This window comes from Polypterus senegalus, chromosome 2 (genome assembly GCF_016835505.1).
Source record: "Polypterus senegalus isolate Bchr_013 chromosome 2, ASM1683550v1, whole genome shotgun sequence".
Classification (NCBI taxonomy): Eukaryota; Metazoa; Chordata; class Cladistia; order Polypteriformes; family Polypteridae; genus Polypterus; species Polypterus senegalus.
Window position 1 is genome coordinate 301,578,721 of NC_053155.1, and position 21,406 is coordinate 301,600,126.

At 38.1% G+C, this 21,406-nt stretch overlaps 1 protein-coding gene across 2 annotated transcripts in view; it reads left to right on the forward strand.

Annotated features, from left to right (window-relative positions):
• The window catches only part of fndc3a (fibronectin type III domain containing 3A), a 378,322-nt gene that overhangs the window by 132,574 nt on the left and 224,342 nt on the right, over positions 1–21,406 (forward strand). The window contains exon 1 of one of the 2 annotated variants that reach the window (XM_039745858.1): positions 7,344–7,652. The exons of the other annotated variant lie outside the window; for it this stretch is intronic. Within the exon in view, the coding sequence (XP_039601792.1) occupies positions 7,641–7,652 (12 nt within the window). The 5' untranslated portion in view covers positions 7,344–7,640. Of the gene's footprint in view, positions 1–7,343; positions 7,653–21,406 lie in introns of those variants that run through there. 2 annotated transcript variants of the gene reach the window in all.

Below are 21,406 nucleotides of genomic sequence, written 5' to 3' on the forward strand. Positions count from 1 at the left end.
GTCGACCTAAATAAAAATTCCTTCTATTTAAAATTTAAATAGAACTTGAACAAATCGATAGTTCATAATATCCACGCAGACTTGCACGTAAGAGCGGAGTCATCCGTTTTAACAAATGCAGCGTATTGCACTGATCCGAAATAGCTGTGTGTGTATATATGTAGATATGTATGTATATGTATATATGTTTATATATGTGTGTGTGTATGTATGTATATATATGTATTTGTGTGTATGTATGGATTTATGTGTGTGTGTATATATGTAGATATATATGTATGTATATATGTGTATATGTATAGATATGTATATATATATATGTTTATGTGTGTGTGTAAATATATATATATATATATATATATATATGACAACAACACTCATCACTCACAACAGTGACAAAACAATTACATTGACAATCATGTTACGTTATTTTCAAAATGTTTCCTTTTCTTTTCATTGCTTCTTTAACACACTACTTCTCCGCTGCTGGCTGGTATTTTGCTAGTACTCTAATAAAGAAAAAATCCACAGTATTGTTCACTTCAATAAATGGAAGTACTTCAATAAAACTCATTAAATGAGATTTATGTTTTTATCGCTGTATTGAAAAGAATCAAGTATCATAAGTTTTCACTGGTATTGGTGTCAAATGTGAAAATTCTGGTTGGTATCATGCCATCCTTCTGTGTCTGTAATATTTGGGTGGGTTTCAGGTTATGACGGTGTAAACATAATGGCAATCTACAGATATTAGCAAGCATGTAATACCCAATAATTTTTCCTTTCAACTTGACTTGCAACAAGCGACTGATTTTTTTTCACTTAGAAATAAAGAAATCTATTTTGACATGGGCAAGTGCTTGGCAGTCATCAGTAAGGTTGAGACAGAGTATGATACAGCATCTGCTTAGTCACTATTTTCAATGTTCTTGTTCTTTGTTCATAGATGTGGTCAAATTTTGTACTGTCAGTGTATGTTTTTGTGATTTAAAGTACAGCAATGTTCGGTCATTGCAGGGTCAGCTTGGGCATTGAAATTTTACAGGAGGCCAATGCATAAGTACAGTACAGATAATTATGCCTGAGACTGCATTTGCAGCAGACTGGAGTAAAGAGAACTTCACCCTACATTATGTAGTGTTGCAGGTTGATACTTTAGTCCAATAAGTCCTTCCAGCTTCATCTCTGGAACTGTCTTGGAAATGTCAAGGAAAGAAAACTGACTTTTGTCACATTTACATACATTGTTGGGTCTACCGTGTTTCTAGTACCGTGCTGTTCGCTCATGTCTTGCTGCTTACATTCTGTGCTGCAATTTATATACTAATACCTCCAAGTAATTTGAAAAAATTTTGATTTCATTTCAGATGAGTTTATATACATAATCTTTAATTGAAATCATGAACTGCTATGCTGTCTACCTTTTTCGTATTATATCATAAAAACTTACAGAGTGAGATTGAGGCTTCCAGAGAGTGGCAGTATGCTGCTTTTCGGGTCAAGCATTCAAATAGGGGTTTTAGTTAATCTGAACTGAACAGAACTGATAACACTACATCACATTCATTATCAAAGTCTTCAACTGAAAGAGGCAATGCCGTTGTCACTGACATGTTGGTACTAAGGTCACAAAATCAGTAAACACTCTGTGTTAGCAGGTGTGGCCGGTAGAAGTCAAGAGGAGTTTAGATATATCAGGAACTTGTTCAGAAGTGACAGAAGAAAGGAGTGGGAAATATACAGAAAGGCTGATGGGAGCAGCATCCTCAGTTATGCAGAGGTTTTACTGGTCAATCATTATAAAAAAAGAGCTGAGCCAAAAGGCAAAGCTTTCGATTTACCGGTCAGTCTACCTTCCTGCCAACACCTACGGCCAGGGCCTTTGGATAGTGACTGAAAGAACTTGATCATGGATACAAGTGACAGAAATTAGCTTCCTTCGCAGGGTATCTGGGCTTGGCTTTAGAGAGAGGGTAAGGAGCACAGACATTTCAGGTGGTGCTTAATCTAGAGCTGCTGCTCCTTCGCATCGAAAGGAGTTAGCTGATGTGCTTTAGAGATCTGGTTAAGATGCCTCCTGGATACTTTTAGAAGAGTTGGATTAGGTGGCAGGGAAAAGGGCCATCTGGGCATGTTTGCTCAGGGTGCTGCCCCTGTGACTGGGACCTGGATTTGTGGCAGCAAATGTAGGGATGGATGGAAGTAGGGATGGACAGACAGACTCAAGTGTTTTATGTGTCGTCTGTGAGCAGGTCCTCACTGCGACACCAAAAGCCTGAGGGGCACATTTGGATCAGGTTATGTTTAATCTACAAATTTAGAGTGGTCAGGCATTTGATTTGAAAGAGAACCATCTGTGCATTTGTTATGTGGCATGTGCAGTTCAGGGCTTCCATACCAAGTCGTCATCTAAGACGAAGCAAGATACTGGCAAGGAATATAGGAGGAGATAGATCATATCCAAATTCACTTGAAGTCATTCCAGACCCTCAGCAAGTGGCATTTGCCTTATATAGCATGTCATGTGCCACATAATGAAGAAAATACAAAGGAAATGAGAAAAGACCAATTATGCATTCTGAGTTGCCGTTATTAATATATTATTAATATAGTATAGAATGATTGAGGATGTTGTTTCTGAGAGAGTGGAAGTAATTAGTCACTTTTACTGCTTTAGTTGTTCAAGAACACTATAATATACTAAGGAAGTTCTGAGTTACATAGAACTTGATTTGTTCCCAGGGGAAAATATGGCTTTTTACAAAAGGTCTTTAAATAAATTAATAAATATATACAGTGTGTGCCAAAAGTTAGGTATACGGTATTTATTCATACTTGCCTGTTGTGGCCATCGTGGGGTGTCTCAGCCTCAAGATACAAGTGCACATACACAGCCTTTGACTCAAATAAAGTGAACTTTTATTGCTTAAAATACCCATTCCATGTTCTTTCTCCATAACAAGTACTCACAAGCAAAATTCCAGTAATAATTCTCTACTTTCCTCCAGGCAAGCCTTCTTCTCTACCTCATGATTTCAACTAACGTGGATGAAGTTGAGTTGTTTCTTTTATGCCAGATCTGGGAGCGCTTCTGGTGCCACACAATTACACCCTGGAAGCAAAACCTTCTTAAAACATGCAAGTCCTCTCGGCATAGCTCCCTCTGGTACCACCCAAGTACTATGATGGGGCTGTCCATCAGGACTACAACTTCCAAAGTGCCCTGCTGATATCCAGATGGGTGCTCCACCTTGAGGGATGCTGCCATTTGGCTTACTCGGGGACTACATGGCCCCAAAAGACAGTCTTTCTATTATGTTTCTCTGGCTGCGAAAGGTATTTACATTCAACCTGGCTGGCACACATCCTGATTCTATCTTTATGGCCCTCTTGCCTGGGTAAGGAACCACCCTTCTTAAGTGGTCGGGATGCGAGTCCATACACCTTGGCACCTACACTGTGGACTTTTTTTGGGGCATTGTAAAGGAGAAGGTTTTTGAAAGGAAACCCCACACAGTTGACAAAGTGAAGGAGTTCATCACACAAGCATTTATGGACATTGATGTTATCTGGAATTTGTGTGTTACTGTTTGTCACAGTACAGAGACGGGTTCTTGGAATGTTACAATTCTGATGGAGGACATTTCAGGCATCTAGGAGAGTAAATATGACCTGATCAGTACTGTAAATATACTGTAAATATACTCAATATCTGTAATATAAAAAGAAATAATGAGTACTTTACTATACATATACACTCACCTAAAGGATTATTAGGAACACCATACTAATACGGTGTTTGACCCCCTTTCGCCTTCAGAACTGCCTTAATTCTACGTTGCATTGATTCAACAAGGTGCTGAAAGCATTCTTTAGAAATGTTGGCCCATATTGATAGGATAGCATTTTGCAGTTGATGGAGATTTGTGGGATGCACGTCCAGGGCATGAAGCTCCCGTTCCACCACATCCCAAAGATGCTCTATTGGGTTGAGATCTGGTGACTGTGGGGGCCATTTTAGTACAGTGAACTCATTGTCATGTTCAAGAAACCAATTTGAAATGATTCGAGCTTTGTGACCTGGTGCATTATCCTGCTGGAAGTAGCCATCAGAGGATGGGTACATGGTGGTCATGAAGGGATGGACATGGTCAGAAACAATGCTCAGGTAGCCCGTGGCATTTAAACGATGCCCAATTGGCACTAAGGGGCCTAAAGTGTGCCAAGAAAACATCCCCCACACCATTACACCACCACCACCAGCCTGCACAGTGGTAACAAGGCATGATGGATCCATGTTCTCATTCTGTTTACGCCAAATTCTGACTCCACCATTTGAATGTCTCAACAGAAATCGAGACTCATCAGACCAGGCAACATTTTTCCAGTCTTCAACTGTCCAATTTTGGTGAGCTTGTGCAAATTGTAGCCTCTTTTTCTTATTTGTAGTGGAGTGGCACCCGGTGGGGTCTTCTGCTGTTGTAGCCCATCCGCCTCAAGGTTGTGCGTGTTGTGGCTTCACAAATGCTTTGCTGCATACCTCGGTTGTAACGAGTGGTTATTTCAGTCAAAGTTGCTCTTCTATCAGCTTGAATCAGTCGGCCCATTCTCCTCTGACCTCTAGCATCAACAAGGCATTTTAAGCCCACAGGACTGCCGCATACTGGATGTTTTTCCCTTTTCACACCATTCTTTGTAAACCCTAGAAATGGTTGTGCATGGAAATCCCAGTAACTGAGCAGATTGTGAAATACTCAGATCGGCCCGTCTGGCACCAACAACCATGCCACGCTCAAATTTGCTTAAATCACCTTTCTTTCCCATTCTGACATTCAGTTTGGAGTTCAGGAGATTGTCTTGACCAGGACCACACCCTAAATGCATTAAAGCAACTGCCATGTGATTGGTTGATTAGATAATTGCATTAATGAGAAATTGAACAGGTGTTCCTAATAATCCTTTAGGTGAGTGTATATATATATATATATATATATATATATATATATACACACACACACACACACACACACACAGAGTATGGGCTGAACACACATCAGAATGACTGAAACGGAAGACTTTTTAAAAAGAAAGAACACTTCTGCCGGTAGTCTCAGTCCCAGTGATGCCCATAATATAGGTGTATTGCTGTTGGTTTAAAGGAACCCTCCCCGTAGCATTTCTTGACACACTTCTGCTGAATAATTTGTTAGTTGAAAGTTCCCAGTGTTAGCGTGTCAGAGAGATGATGTACAGCATTGTTTGTAATGGCACTTAGTTTTGTTTTCATTCTCTCCTTCACTACGTCCTCCATGGGGTCCAGAGTGTGTCCCATAACTAAGCCTTTTTTTTTTAATTAGCTTGTTGATGTTTACCAGCCCAGCACACCACAGTATGTAAAATAACACTGACCATCACAGAGCAGTAAAAATCAGCACCCATTAAAAATAGTAAATGTCAAAAAGAAAAATGGTGGGAATGAAGACCTGAGTACATCAATCCATTTTATTGATTATTCAGTTGACAGTGGTGGGGTAGGGTGGGTTTCTGGAACCTATTCTGCAGTTATCAACCTTAAGGCAGGAACCAGTTTTTGCCAATTAATCTGCCACCTGCTGTTTAAGTAGAAGCAATACAATATCATGCATTGCATTAAATAAATTGAAGTAAACTGTCATTTTTAGGTGGCACTTAGAATTTAATAAGAAGATGTTTTTATTTTGATTAAAGTAGTACATTTTTATCTGAAACACAATATAAATGTCAACAATGTACATATATATATATATATATATATATATATACACACACACACAGGCAGTCCCCGGTTACATACAAGACAGGCACTGTAGGTTTGTGCTTAAGTTGAATTTGTATGTAAGTCGGAACAGGTACATTATTTTAATAAATGCTGTTGTTGACCGATTGTAACCAAGTGCTCTGCCAATGAATGATGGAGTTTCACTTCTCTCTGACCTTTTTATTATTTCTGCTTTATTTTCAATGGTGATGGTTTTACTCTTCTTTACTGTATCACCAGCGCTTGCATCAAATTTGTGTTTCAGAGACATTGTTGAAGGGTGAAGACAAAAGGTTAAGATGAGCTCTTCTGCACAGCCCTGTAAACGCTATCACAGCAGGAAGGCACCCCTCGTCGGCATGTCTGATGTACTGACGAGACAACTTCCTCTATGTATGTAACAGTACAAGCGGGCTTGCTATTGAGAATGAATGGGGGCGGCTAGGGGTGGTTCATCAGCAGCCCACCTCACTTGTCACCTCCACTACAGTATGCTGCCTGCAGCGTCCACCCACCAAGAACGAACATGGTGCGGCCAAAGGCGTGTAGTGAATCGCCCACCACTGCCCCCATTCAACAGGCAGCCATCCGAGGCATACTACAATGCTACCCCCTGCCGCCCCGTTCACCCTCAATGGCCTCCGTTGAGCCGCAACCTGGTCACCGCTTGCAGCATCACCAGCCGCCCACCAAGAACGAACTGGGCAGCTGTGTGTGGTGGGCGTGCAGTGAAACCACTTGCCACCTGTAGCCGCTCAAGGGACACTACACTGCGCGAGCAGCGAAATCGCCCCCCTCTAGCCTCCCTCCAGCCACTGATTGCAGCATCCCCAGGCTGAAGATGACGGAGCGGCAGTTACTGAAGCGCATGCGTCGCAGCTGCGGTCCCGTTTGTAAGTCATAGGTTGGATGTCTGTATGTATGTATATATATATATATATATACTGTATATATATATGTATATGTATATATATATATATATATATATATATATATATATATATATACTGTTTATATATATATATATATATATACTGTATATATATATATATATATATATATACTGTATATATATGAAGTGATCCAAGTCATATTTAGACTGCATGGTTTTTGGAAGATTTCACAAAATAAGTTTATTAAATACAGTTGAGTGTAAACAACACGTGTTAAATGACAGACCCAAAATGATTTATAGCCTTTTAAGTTCATTTGTAAGTAAAATGAGCCACAGCTATCTTTTCGGTAGCCTGCTAAAGCAATTTCATTCAATGAGCTTTCTTCCCCTTGCAAACTAATGAGGTTAAATTGAAAATCAGTCATTTTTAACCAGAGGTATTCTGAATCATGCTTGTTTTTTTCCTCCCCTTTTTTTTTTCCTTTTTCCAAATCACTGACGTTGATAGTTTTATCTATCTGCAGATGCTGCTGCAGCTATTTGTTGATTTAGTTGCTATGGCAACAGGAAATTCATGTGCAGTAGGACATGCACTGTACACGGGCTAATTTGATATGAAGCAAAGGCAGAGGTATCGTAGGTACTGATGGCCGGAGTGATAATAAGTCTTACTTTGAGCAGCCGGTTTTCTTCGTCTCATGTAATGTGGACATGAGGCACTTGCTTCACAGAAGGATACCTAGAATTGTTCTGGAATGGCTATCAAGTTTCCTGTCTGATAATCAAGGAATTCACCTCCTGATGAACATATAAGATTAATTATCTTCTGCTTTTAATGAATGGTTAAAAAAAAAAAAAAAAAGACGAGCAACATCAAACCAGGTGACTGTTGAAATCCTCCACAATACGTCTGTTACAGTGCTAACGGCAGCTGAATGAGACAAAGCAATGAGAGCCACGGTAAGCGCAAGTATGAAGGCTTGCTTAGTTTTTTTTATTTATCTTTTGCATTTCTTCATTGGTGGCTTTATCAGTGCATTTGCATCTGATAGGAATTTTTTAATTGGGTTTATCAAGTGCTTGATGGGAAGTGATTGGAAAGGATACAACTTTAAAACATAACCTTCCTTGGAGTTGTTGATTTCATGTCAGAACTACAATATTATTTGTGCTTGCAGCTGACCAGAATTGAACTTAAATTTCTCTCCCCGGTGGGGTTTTGTGTTGATTTATTTTTTTTTTCTTTTCATGTCTTTGTTGCAGTGAGGTTGTTGATGAAGTAGAAAGCCTTGCTATTTTAGTTTAGTCAGAGTCAATGCAGTGGGATGGGTAATGAAGACAGCTTCAGCATGGAGTGCAGCCAATATCTTCTTTAGGTAAAAAGGACTTCATCATTTGGGTATCCTGTGCTTTTTGTATGCAGTCTTTCCAGTCCTGCAAAAATACAATTAAATAAGAATAATATTGTGTTGTGTCTTAGAAAAGGCTTTTCTAAAATGTTCTATTCTTTTCCTTCATGTGGAAATTGCTTTAGTGCTGGCTGAAACTATAGGGGTGGGAAGAAAAGTTTTCATCGCTCCTCGCATATGAGGACAGCTGTTGGCTTTATAGGTAATGAATAGCTGAGTTTGTCTTTTTAACAACACCCCTCTCTATTTCTTCTTTGTGTGTGTTTTGGACTATAACAGCCTCTTTACTTTTTTGTATTAAATAATGCAAAGGCACTGGAGTATTTTTTTTTTTTTTGCATTGTTTGGGATAATAAGGAGGCTTACTGATGTCTGTCACCGTTTGCACTTTTGTGCACGGTTTGAAGTCATTCCAATATGGCAGAATTTGGTGAAGTAGAAAGCTATCCATAAACCAATTTTCTTTTGACAAAATCCAGCAGGGGGTGTAAAACACTACACCCTATTGCAACTGTCATCTAGACATAATTGAATCTTATTAGCCTAAACAGAACTCCTGCTTGCCCAAATTACATGTTTTTAGACACTTTATCTTTTTGACCACAGACAAAACAAGTTTGACACAAACCCTGTCTGCAAGTAGATAATCATTTAAGCTCATTTCAGGCTGTTATCATTCTTGTTATTTACATATCTTCATAAAATGTCAGTATCTTTACTGACATATAGATTGGCTAATGTGGCTTTGCGAAAGCAGGATGATATACTATTGAAAGATTTCTAATTCTGACTCTTAAAGCTTTAAAATATGCTGTGAAATTAATAAATATATACTGTAAACCAGGGGTTCTGGAGGGCTACTATGGCTGAATATTTTCATGACTCATTTTTTTTTGCTTCTTTTCCCTTCATTTTAATGGCCTTGCTTTTTTCCCCCTTAAATGGCAGTTAAACAGAAATGAAATGTGAAGTGAACCAACAGGTGAACAGCTAAGTTGGGGTCTCACACTCCCAACCAGTTTCTTAATTAGAAGCCCGTTCTTGTTTTTAATTAAATAAGTTAAATTTAATTCCATGTCATGTAGGGCTGTGGATTCGATACACAAAACCTTTCACTCTTGACTCCTCCATTTCTGGCACCAACGACTCTGACTCCTCTATAAATAAATAAATATATACTGGAGACCATGGGTCTGTAACTACAGCCCCAGGGGGCTACTGCACTGAATGTTTTCATTCTACCCCTTATTTAGTTACCAGGTTTTTATACTAATTATCCTGTTTTCTATTAATTTTAAATGACATGTTTATTAAGATTCAGTTCTCTGAATTGCTCCGTTTTTTTTTTCCCCTTAAATGGCACCCAAATAGAAATGAGATGTGAAGTGTGCCAACAGATGGCCAGGCTAAGTCGGGGCCTCAAACACCAACCAGTTTCTTAATTAGAAGCCGATTGCTATTGTTAATTAAACAAGTTCTTTAATTTTATAGCTTGCAGGGCAGTGGAATTGGTATATTAAAAACTTGATTTGATATACAAAACCTTTCATTCCATCGCCTCAATTTCTGGTACCAATGACTCCAACTCCTTTATTTGTAATGAAATTAATAAATAAATATATACTGTACCAGGGATCTGTATCTCCTTACTCAGAGGCTACTGTGACTGAATATTTTTATTCTACCCCTCTTCTTAATTATTGACCAGTTTTTGATACTAATTAACTTGTTTTCTATTCATTTTAATTGATTGTCTTTAAGATTCAGTCCTTTGAATTGCTCCATTTTTTCCTTAAATGGTACGCAAACTGAAATGAGATGTGAAATGTGGTGAACAGCTAAGTCATTGCCTCAAATACCAACCAATTTCTTAATTAGAAGCCGATTCTTGTTGTTAATTAAATACGTTTTTAATTCTGTGGCTTACAGGGCTGTGGAATTGGTATGCAAAACCTTTGACTCCAACTCTGACTCCTCAATTTCTGGCACCTTTGAATCCTGTATTTTTAATGAAATAAATGAATAAATACTGTACCAAGGATCTCTAACTCTGGTCTCAGAGGCTTCTGATTTTCATTCTAACCCTTTTCTTAATTAGTAACCAGTTCTTTTCCCTTCATTTTAATTGACTTGTTTTTTAAGATTCAGTCCTCTGAATTGCTCCATATTTTCCTTAAATGGCACCCAAACAGAAATGAGATTTGAAGTGAGATGAACAGCTAAGTCGCGGCCTCAAACACCAACCAGTTTCTTAATTAGAAGCCGATTTTTCTTGTTCTTTAATTCCATGGCTTGCAGGACTGTGGCGTCAGTATAACAAACCTTCGACTGCAACTCCGACTTATCACTTTCTGGTACCTCCAGCTCCTCACTTTCTGGTACTTCCGTGTGTCCACTAGGGGTTGCTTGCTCCCTGGGAATGAGTTTGTTTGTGATTGTGGTGTGTTACTTAACCTGAATCTATATAACATAAGACAATTCCCCTCCCTAGCAATATGACGGTAAGAAATCACGTAGGAGAAATAACTTATCTTTGTTTAAAGTCAACTTTCACTGCAGATAGTACGGATAGAAGCCAGTGACAAGACCCTGTCCTGGAGTAGGGGTCCGAGGAGTGAATCATCCATGCAGATCTGGAAGGCATTCTCAGAAACAAGTGGCAACATTTTAAATCCATTTGTTGGCTTCAAAGGTGTGCCTGGCAGTTTTCCAAGGCTTTATACTATTTCTCCACATCCTGAGCCCCCTCAGTTGAAGATGCAATTCCAAACAAGGCAACAATGCTCTCCAAACAAGGATACAATTTTGTGCTGACTTAACAGATGGAAATAGCACACAGTTACAGCACGGTTCCCATTTGTTGTAGTCCATCTTTATGTTGCTTGCATGGCAGTTATCTGTGGCAACTTCTGTGCTTAATCTGGCCCTGTGTCTGCTCCACCACATGTGAGTAAAAATCAGGTTTTACAAGATATATCTGCACATAGTACAGTGACATATTAAACTTATGCTTACAATTCCAACTGCTCAATTTATAATAAGACTAATATATTTACTCTGTTAATTGAAAACACACAGCAAACAAGATGCAAAGCACTTCATCTCTTGCAGTTTGAATCATCAGGCTACTTTTTAGCACTGTAATGATGTTGTGTCTTACAAACATTGAGTAACATTAAACAGAAGGCCAAACTTAGAAAATTAAAAAAGAAGCTATATTTTTTATAGAAAGTCTAGAAGAAAAAATAGTTTAATTGGATCATTATATGTGAAATTGGACAATTTAACAAATTATATTACAATATACATTTGGTAAGACTCTGTACGTTTTTTCCAGAGACTCTGACTCCAGTCACTAAGTATTTGCTTCCAGCTCTACAGCCCTGATGACTTGTCGGTGCTCCCGTTCTGCCTCAGCAGACATTTCCAAAGCTTGTTGTTCTATTTTCTAGAGCACTATCAAAATGTTTTGTGGACTTTAACAGATCATCATTGCTCAGACTTTCACCTGATGGATACGGATTTGTCATGTGTTGGCTCATTTTTTATCTCATCATTGTTTGGCTGCTAATTAAAGAAAAAGAAACAATTAAGGGGTCTGAATCTTAGGGTGTACTCCCATTCCTGAGCATGTTTGACCGCATGTAACCCCCATAAAATTCTAGTGTGTTTGACTATTTTGATCATTCTGTGCTATGCCTACTGAATACCATGCCCTGGCCAGCTTGGAAGAGGTCAGCCCGGACACAGTTCAATAGGATTCGAGAACAGTGTGATCGCTGAATGTACCATAGCATGGAACACAGACGTGATGTCAATGATGCAATGTCATTTCATTTAATACCATTTGAGTTAAAAACAGGTTTTTATTCTCACCTTATGGATGAGTGTGAATTGTAGTTGGCAAGAAAAACTGCAAATTCCTCTCTTAACATTATTTGTCTCCATAACAATCTTCTCATATGTGCAGTAGGATTAACAGCAAAATGCTTTGCTGCACACTCAGTGAATCTTTAAGACGGTAGAGCGTTATCCTGCCTTACTTGACTCCAAAACGCACACAAAATAAGTAAAATCATTTTTACATGCATGTTGTCACTTCGTGTTCGGATCTTGTTTTGGCTTTACATGAACTCGCATGGTAATAACAAAAGCGTGCCCAGGCCCAGAACGTTTAGCGCAGTGTGAGTGCAGGCCAGTGGGAGGAGTAGGGAGGGGGACAATTGTACTTGTGCACAGTACAGAAACAAACATACCTAGCGTGAGTACACCCTAAAACAGCAAGTTGATTAAAATGAAGGGAAAGAACTTAAATAGCAGCAAAAACTGGTCACTAATTAAGAAAAGGGTTAGAATTCAAATCTGCAGCCCTCCAGGACTGGAGTTGGAGACCCCTGGTTTAGACAAATGTATAAATGTCTTTCAGTGGATGTGATAATTAATGACAGGGTGATTTTTTGTAATGATGATTGAGTATCACTCTGGTTATCTTTCTTTGTGTGTTGGACTAAGTCCAAGAAAAAAAATGTGTTTAAATTTCAACGGTAAACTTCCAGTGTGTTTTAAAACACCATTAATATCCACTGCATTAGCAGATATAGGTTCTAATTATTTGTATCTTTATTTACAGTGTAAGAAATAAAAAATCTTTTAGTATCCTAGTGACAATATTGTATAAAAATAAATTGGTATTATATATTTATGTTTATCTTTCACGCCTTTATGTAACCATCTCAATCGTAGATCACAGTGGAGCAATTTTAAGATGAATTATCAATTGTTTGCAAGTCTGAGTTTCTAACCTTGTTATGTAGTTTTAAGGATGCTACAGTATCTTGGCTTTGTTGTATTATCCATCTTTTAGGATTTATTTGCAAATGGTTGACCAAACTCAAAGAAATACTCCACCCAAAAATTTTATTTTTTTTTCTTACTCCATGTAGTTTGAAATGATGGCCAAGAAAACATTTTACTCTCAAGTTTTTATTTCAAATGCTTTGTTTCGTCTGAGTGCATTCCATGTTAGTTCACAAGAGTGTTTTTTTCCCGAAACTCACTTACTTAACAGTCAAATTTAGTCATTTTTAACCAGCTTAGTCCTCCTGAACAGGGTCACACTATGAATGGTGCTAAAGCTTATCTCAGCTAGCATAGGGCACAAGGGAGGAACAAGCCCTGGACAGGATGCCAGTCCATCGTAGGGCGAACATGCGCACGCACACACACATACTCACACATCCACAACCACACACTGGGGCTAATTTAGTATCGCCAATCCACCTAACCTGCATGTCTTTGGAGCACCCTGTGGAAACCCACGCAGACACAGGGAAAACATGCAAACTCCATGCAGGCAGGACCTGGGACCCAAATCTTGGTCTCCTTGGCACTACCAATGCACCACTGTGCCACCCTCTTACTGAACAGTATTTTAGTAAAAAAAACAACAAAAAAACCATCTGTTTAAGATGTTAAGAGCATAAAACTGGATGACTTGACATGTGGATTATGTGACTTAAGTAGAAAGAGATGTTTTTTTTATTTATTAATTTTATTACAATCAATACATACCAATCAAGTTTTTACAAAAAAAAAGAATTATGCTAAGAACAGATCGATCCCCACCCTTGAGAGAGAGAGCAAGCCAAACGGTGTAAAATTTAAGGCTTGTAAAAATACCTAAATCAACAAATTCTCTGTGCTTTATAAACTCATTTCAAAATATTACTGATTAGATCCTGCCATGTTTTGAAAAAAGTCTGCACAGATCCTCTAACTGAGTATTTGATTTTTTCCAATTTCAAATAATATAACACATCAGTTTCCCACTGACTTACAAGAGGAGAGTTTGGGTTCTTCCAGTTTATCAGAATAAGTCTGCGTGCCAACAGTGTAGTGAATGCAATCACAATTTGTTTGTCTTTCTCCACTTTAAACCCCTCTGGAAGAACCCCAAACACAGCTGTTAATGGGTTAGGAGGGATTGTGAGTCCAAGGCTGTCTGAGAGGTAATTAAAAATTTTGTCCAGAATGATGTTAATTTGGTGCAGGCCCAGAACATGTGACCCAGTGAGGCTGGGGCTTGGTTGCAACATTCGCTGGTTGGATCATGCCCTGGAAACATTTTGGAGAGTTTTAGTCGAGACAGATGTGCTCGATATATAATTTTGAGTTGTATAATTGTATGCTTTGCGCATATGAGATGTTTTGATATTGTTTGCTGTTGTCCAACGCTGGTCAAAGTTGATTTATATTATATCAAAAACCTTTTTTTCTTTTTTTAAAATCTCTGATCTGCATTAAAACGTGAGATAAAAAGTTTTTATTGGCCATCAGTACAAACTACATGTGACATATAAAAAAGTGTCATTTTTATGTGGCATATTCCTTTAAATTGTCAACAAAGAGGCAGCTAGAACATGGATTTAGATTTGATAGACTTTATTAATCCAAAGGGGAAATTCAGATGCATACAGCAGCAGAAACATAAGAAACAAGAATACAGACTCACAGGACAAATTATACAATCAATCGATAGATAATACATAAAAAAATAGATGTATATTGTGCAGAAATTTTAAAAATGAACTTAATGAGTACATTGGGAGGAAGAACTAAATCACTTGATAGCAGTGGGCAGGAATGACCTCCAGGGGTGCGTCTTAGCAAACCATGATACAATACAATGAGTCTTTGGCTAAAAGTGCTCCAAAAGAGCGCCTCCTGGAGGGAATTTTTTCATGTTGCTACCATCCACTTTTCTACAACTCCTTCTAGTGTGTCCAGGGGCTGCCCTGTAATGGAGCAGGCTTTCTTTTTTAATGTTGTTCAGGCATTGGGCTTATTTTGATCTTGATTTGCATCCCCAGGAGACAGCAGCATAAAAATCAGCAAGCACATTTTACAACCATCATGTGAAATAATACACTTCCATAATCTCAATGACAGTTTTTTTTTAACCAAACAGTATACGCCCTTTTAAAATATCCTTCATTTTTGCAAAGGAAATGCATTCAAGTATTTTACTATATTACAAAAAAATGCAGAAATATTTTTTCCTTTTGCGTAATAAAAAATGAATCTTGATTTGTTTGCAGACGCTTGCATGGTGACTAGTGCCTTAATAGTGTAATTACTATCACGAAAAATAAAAAGTACTCTGATAATCGATTGACTTCTTGAACCTTTGTTGAAATTATAAAGTGAGAAGTCAAGCAAGATGACACCTTTTATTGGTTAACTAAAAAGATTATAATGTGCAAGCTTTCAAGGCAACTCAGGCCTCTTCTTCAGGCAAGATGAGTTGCCTCGAAAGCTTGCATATTGTAATCTTTTTAGTTAGCCAGTGAAAGGTGTCATTTTGCTTGACTCCTCACAACATTCATAATGGATAACACGGTACAACACCCTAGTACTATTGAAATTATGAAGTAACTCGAGAGGTGGTTTCATTGACTTTTATCTATGCATCCATTTTTTGAGCTAGCTTTATTTCTTATAATGCTGCATGGCACTCAAGCCTGTCACAGAAATATTGGGCACAAGGTAAAGAGGCAGGGACCCCCTGAAGATAGGGTGCCAGTCTATTGCAGGCCACATCACACGTAGTCAGCAGTTCATGTTGTATTATTGTTTACCTTCATGTGTGTCTGTACTATGTTTTATCAATAGAATTTGCTAAAAGATATTGTATCGATTAAATGACTTGCACCTCCGCTTCATAACGTTTCATCCTGTAGAAAAAAAATTTGATTAATTTCTGATATTGTCTTATGAAAAATAAGTCCACTCAATCATCTAGTTGTTACCAAGTCCTAAAATTAGGATGTCTAGCTCCAAATGACAAAGTTTATTGAGTCGTTATTTATTCAATAAAAAGGTAAGTCAACATGCAAAAGCCATGAGGTAAAAAAATGTACAGTATGCACACCTATACTACTCTAATATAAATTAGGACAGTAGTTAGAACCTTCCTAATTAGTTAATAAACATATTCCTGAGTAGTTAATAAACTGGAAGTGATACCACCTCAGCTTCAAAGCAGAACCTTTGGCAATCTGTTTTAGAGCATTTGGGCTGGTGGCATTACCTTCGCAATAAAAACATCTGCAGTGATGGTAAAGAAGCACCTGTTGCTGCTCATCAATCTTGGAATGGTTTTAAAACTTTTTCTAAGCAATCTGATGCTCATCGTTGTATAGAGAGAATGATTATTTACAAGAGGAGAACATTAAAGACAGTGAAGCGAGCAACGAATTTAAAATCTCCATGCTTGGTCTCTACAGGTCTCTTGTCAACGTGGTAAATGTTAGTTTCTGACTTTCCCTTTGGAAAAGTGGAGTTATCTGAACATTATGCTTATCCCTATATTTGCAAAATACCAAACAGTTTGCCACACCAGATGAATCTGAACCAGCTATTAGACACTGTGATTCAGGGATTATTTTCTGCCTTAGGACCTGTATGCAGTCATTGAGATTGCTAAAGAATGTTTTATAATAAAGTAGTGTTGCTTTAATTATGGGTTGTGACCCAGTGATATCTATAGTGCTGAGTCATGAATTACAATTGAAATAATTGAGGAAGGGTCATGAATGTTGTGCTGAAAGCCTTGTAAATAGGTCTTCTCTTCCATGACTGAAACAAACCCCCAGATAACAATCAGTAGCACGTTCTCCAAGGGGAACCCTTTGACGATGTTCAAGGGGAACAGCATGATGATTGACTTGCTGTTCTGTGGTGAATGCAGGTTGTGAAGATATATGGTAGGCAAAATTGGATTGTGAGAAAAAAGAAAAAAAAAAATCAATGTACCAAAGTAATCTAGAGGGAAATATGAGGCCAAAAGCTAAAGCTTAAATGAATTGGATTAAGCAAAAGGTCAGTGATACTAAGGAAACCGGCAAATGTACAAATGACTGACTGAGAAAGAAAAGAATCAAGATTTTGGAATGGCGAAGTCAAAATCCAGGTCTCAACCTGTTTTACTTGGAATTGTAGGGTCTTGAGAAAAGAAAACTAGAATCATGGGAGTTATTTGAGTTATTTTCCATTTGCTTTAATGAGAAGTTCTCAGTATTAAACAGCAGTCAGGGATTTCAGGTTTAAGAGGGACAGAATCAGATGCAAAACGATACTTTTAGGCCACGGATGAAGCGTTTAGAAAAACAGCGCTGAGTACATTTATAGATCATAGTGCAGAGTAGTGAAATGTAGATAAAAAAACAACACTATGTTTTGAAAGGGGCTGACTGGAAGTTTTACTGATAAAGGTAAACAACCTTATCGTTCTAAATTATGAAAAAACTGATCATGGATGTGAATTGCCAAAAGAGATCTGTAAAATACTTCATCTTTGCATAGTGCATCTGGAATAACTCAGTGCCAAAATTAGTGAAGGTAAAACAAACGACTGTTCATTTCACGTCAACTTTTGCCGTCGAATAAAACATTTTTTGGAATAGATTCAAATTATATTTAAATAGTGTTGTTTGATCTTATAGCCCTTATAACTTCTGGTCCAATACATTTCAGTTTGGGAATATTTTTGCATAACATACTTCCTATATTGTTTTAGACTTGGTCTTCTACTAAATTTGGTGTATAGTGCCTATGGAAGTTTTCACATTTTATTTTTATAAAACATTGGATTACATTGTATTTAATGTGGCTTTATTGACATTGATCAACCGAAAAAGACTTCAGATTCGCTGACTTGTGTTCTTATCTCCATCCCCTAACTTGTTCTTTTCAAACTGCTTTTCATGAAGTTGTTTGGAGTGGTGTTCTATTTTACTTGACTGACCACAAGTTGGATCATCCAGATAAGGTGCATTTAGACAACCATCATCTGAAACTCCTTGACTGTACAAAAGTGATCTCCATGAAACTGTTATGTAACTTCTGAAACCAGTTTGCCATACCAGTTTTGATTTAGGTGTGTCGTAGTAAAGGGACTGAATACTTAGTCGATGACTTATTTTGTGTTTTACATTTGTAATTAATTTAGCTCACTTTACTTGAAAAAGCCGTGCACTCATGACCGCCGTGTCACCTGACAGAGCCCAAGCAGATATGCAAAGAAAAATGGGAAAACATTGTAGTATGCAACTGTGCAAAACTGATAGAGAGACCGACTGGTGCACAAAGACTCAAGAATGTCATGGTTGCCAAGTGTCAATACTGACTTAAAAAGAGTGAATACTTGTGTAACTATTTTGTGTTTTTTATTTGTAATTAATTTAGACTCCTTTGCAGATTTGTTTTCACTTTAACATTGAGTTTCTTTTTGTTGATCGGTGTCAAAATCACGGGGATTCAATGTTGTAAAACAATAAAAAAAATGAAAGCTTCCCTGGGGGTGAAGACTTTTTATAGTCACTGTATATAGCAAGGCCAGCAAGCTGATCCAAAACAGTTACAGAAAAAAGAATGGACATGGCTGTAATCAAGAGAAAACAAAAAAATAAATGTCCCTTCCCTCACTTCTACTCTCTTTATCTTCTCTTTCCCCAAACCCTTCTGGACACGCCTTCCCCTCGTCTTCTCTTTCGTTGGCCAGCAGTAGCCCAATTTCTGCCACCACCCCATTGGCTAACAATACTGGTGGCGGCCATTGTTAACTCGGGCCTTGACCGATCCGGTATGAAAATCCGTATTGTTGCCTGCATATTGATCTGGTAAACTTTTACACCAGATGCCTTTTGTGACGTATCCCTCTCTTTTTTTTATCCAGGCTTGGAATTGGCAAGAAGAAACACTAGTTTGTACATCTCCTGTAGCTGGGTTACAAATAAATGATGGGGAATGCTGAAGCTAAAAGCAAAAAGGGCTATAATTTTAAAAACCAAAGGCAACAATTATTTGTTGCTTTCATTTTGATGTCTTTGACAGTAGTTACAGCTGTTAGTCTTGTTGGCTGAGGCTGCAAATATTCACTTTGGTGTTTTGCAGATACAATCTGGTTACCTGTGTTGTATTTGCCAATATAGCTGCCATGCATTGTTCCCTCTAGAGTCATAAGTGTGCCTGATCCTAACGGTGGAAAAATAATTGCATACTAATATGTTGCAGTCACCCATTAGTCCTGTAAACATGGTTTTTTAAGAATATGGGGCTTGTTTCGGTTTGCACCAAAGTTTTCTTTTTAATATTTAGGACAAAGAGTCTAGGTTTTTTCTCTGACAGAGAATCTTTTACTACCTGACGTTGTAATCTGTAACGTGTTCTCTTGGCATCTCAAGTTGTTCTTTAATGTGGCTGTGTTTGAAGTGTGGCTTGCCTTTTGTCTGTGAAAGCTACATTAATGAAATGTTACAAAGATAACTGTCCTCTTGATGTGTATCCTCATCTTAGCTGAGGAATTCTCTGCTTACCTAAGGGGGTCATAGACGTGTTAGTGGTGCAGGTTGTGAACAATACTGCAGAATCCTGAAATTGGATTAAGCGTAACGTTTTCTCTGTTTATGTTTCAAAATTGCATTTTGGGTTTGTTGTCAACTGTATTTGTAATTATTTTGGGATCCAACTTGCAAGTACATTTAATAAAAACAAGTTAAATTGATTAAACTATATACAGACAAAGTAAAACGTATGTGAACCCTGTGGAATGATCTGATTTACTGCATGAATTGGTCCTAAAAAGTGATCTGATCGTCATCTAAGTCACAGGTACTGATGATATACACAATGAGCTTAATCCAATGACACACAAATAATTCTACTCTTTCATGTCTTTATTTTACAAACGCATTCAACATTCACAGTTGTAGTGGAGAAAGTAAGTGAACCTTGGGATTTAATAACTGGTTGACCCACCTTTGGCAGCAACGACCTCAACCAGGTGCTTCCTGTAACTGCAGATCAGACCTGCACATCATGCGGGGGGAATTTGAGCCCATTGTTCCCTGCAGAACTGCCTTAACTCTTCCATATTCTTTGGTTGTCTTCTGTGTATGGCTCTCTCTCTCTCTTCAAGTTATTCAACAGTATTGAGATCTGGGCTCTGACTGGGCCGCTCCAAAAGGCAGAGTTTGTTCTTCTGAAGCCATTGTGCTGTGGATTTGCTGCAATGTTTGGGGCCATTGTCCTGTTGCATCACCCAGCCTCTTCTGAGCTTAAGTTGACAGACAGACACCCTCACATTATCCTGGAGAATTTGTTGATAATCTTGTGAATTTATTTTCCCCTCAATGATGACAAGCTGTCCAGGCCCTGATACAGCAAAGCTGGCCCAAATCATGATGTTCTACCCACCATACTTTACTGTAGGGATGATGTTTTGATGTTGATATGCAGTGCCCTTTTTACGCCAACTGAAGTGCTGCTTGTTCCTCCCAAATAGTTCAGTTTTGGTTTCATCACTCCACAAAACATTTTCCCAGTAACATTGTGGAGTATCCAAGTGCTCTTTTGCAAACTTCAGGCGTTCAGCAATCTTCCTTTTTGATAGCAGTGGCTTCCTTCTTGGTGTCCTGCCATGGACTCCTTTCTTGTTCAATGTTTTGCGTATAGCTGACTCATGAACAGAGATGTTAGCCAGTTCTAATGACTTCTTCAAGCCCTATGCTGTCACTCTAGGGTTCTTCTTTACCTCACTGATGACTCTGCGTTGTGCTTTTGGGGTTATCTTGGCAGGATGCCCACTTCTAGGCAGAGAAGCCACAATACCAAACTGTCTCCATTTATAGACAACTTGCCTAACAGCAGACTGATGAATATCTAAAATCATTGAGATGACTTTGTAATCCTTTCCAGCCTTATGTAGATGAACAATTCTCCGTCATAGCTCTTCAGACAGCTCTTTTGTGCGAGGCATGATTCCCATCTGGATATGCTTCTTGTCAAAGCTCCAACTCAAACTTCATAGTGTTTTTTATCAACGTAATTCTAGGCCACACCTCTGAACTCGTCTCATTAAATAACTCCACGTGTGCTAAATTCTGACTGCAATGAGCTTTGTAAAAAGTCATTAGCTTAGGGTTCACTTACTTTTTCCAACCTTCAGTTTCACAGTTTGAATTATTTATTCAATATGGTCAACAATTCTCTGAAAATCTGTGTATCTTAAGTTATAGGAGACTGTGTTTGTTCATTATTGTGACTGACATGAAGATACGACCATGTTTTATATGGGAATTAGACATAAATGTAGAGAATTCGTAGAGGTTCACATACTTTTTACTTTGACTGTACTGTATATATGGTGGGTATAGAAAAGATAAGTAAATATTTACATTTTGTTGCTGTACAGCCTGAAGTAAAAGCACACACAAAATATTTATTTTATTTACTCAATACAACCTA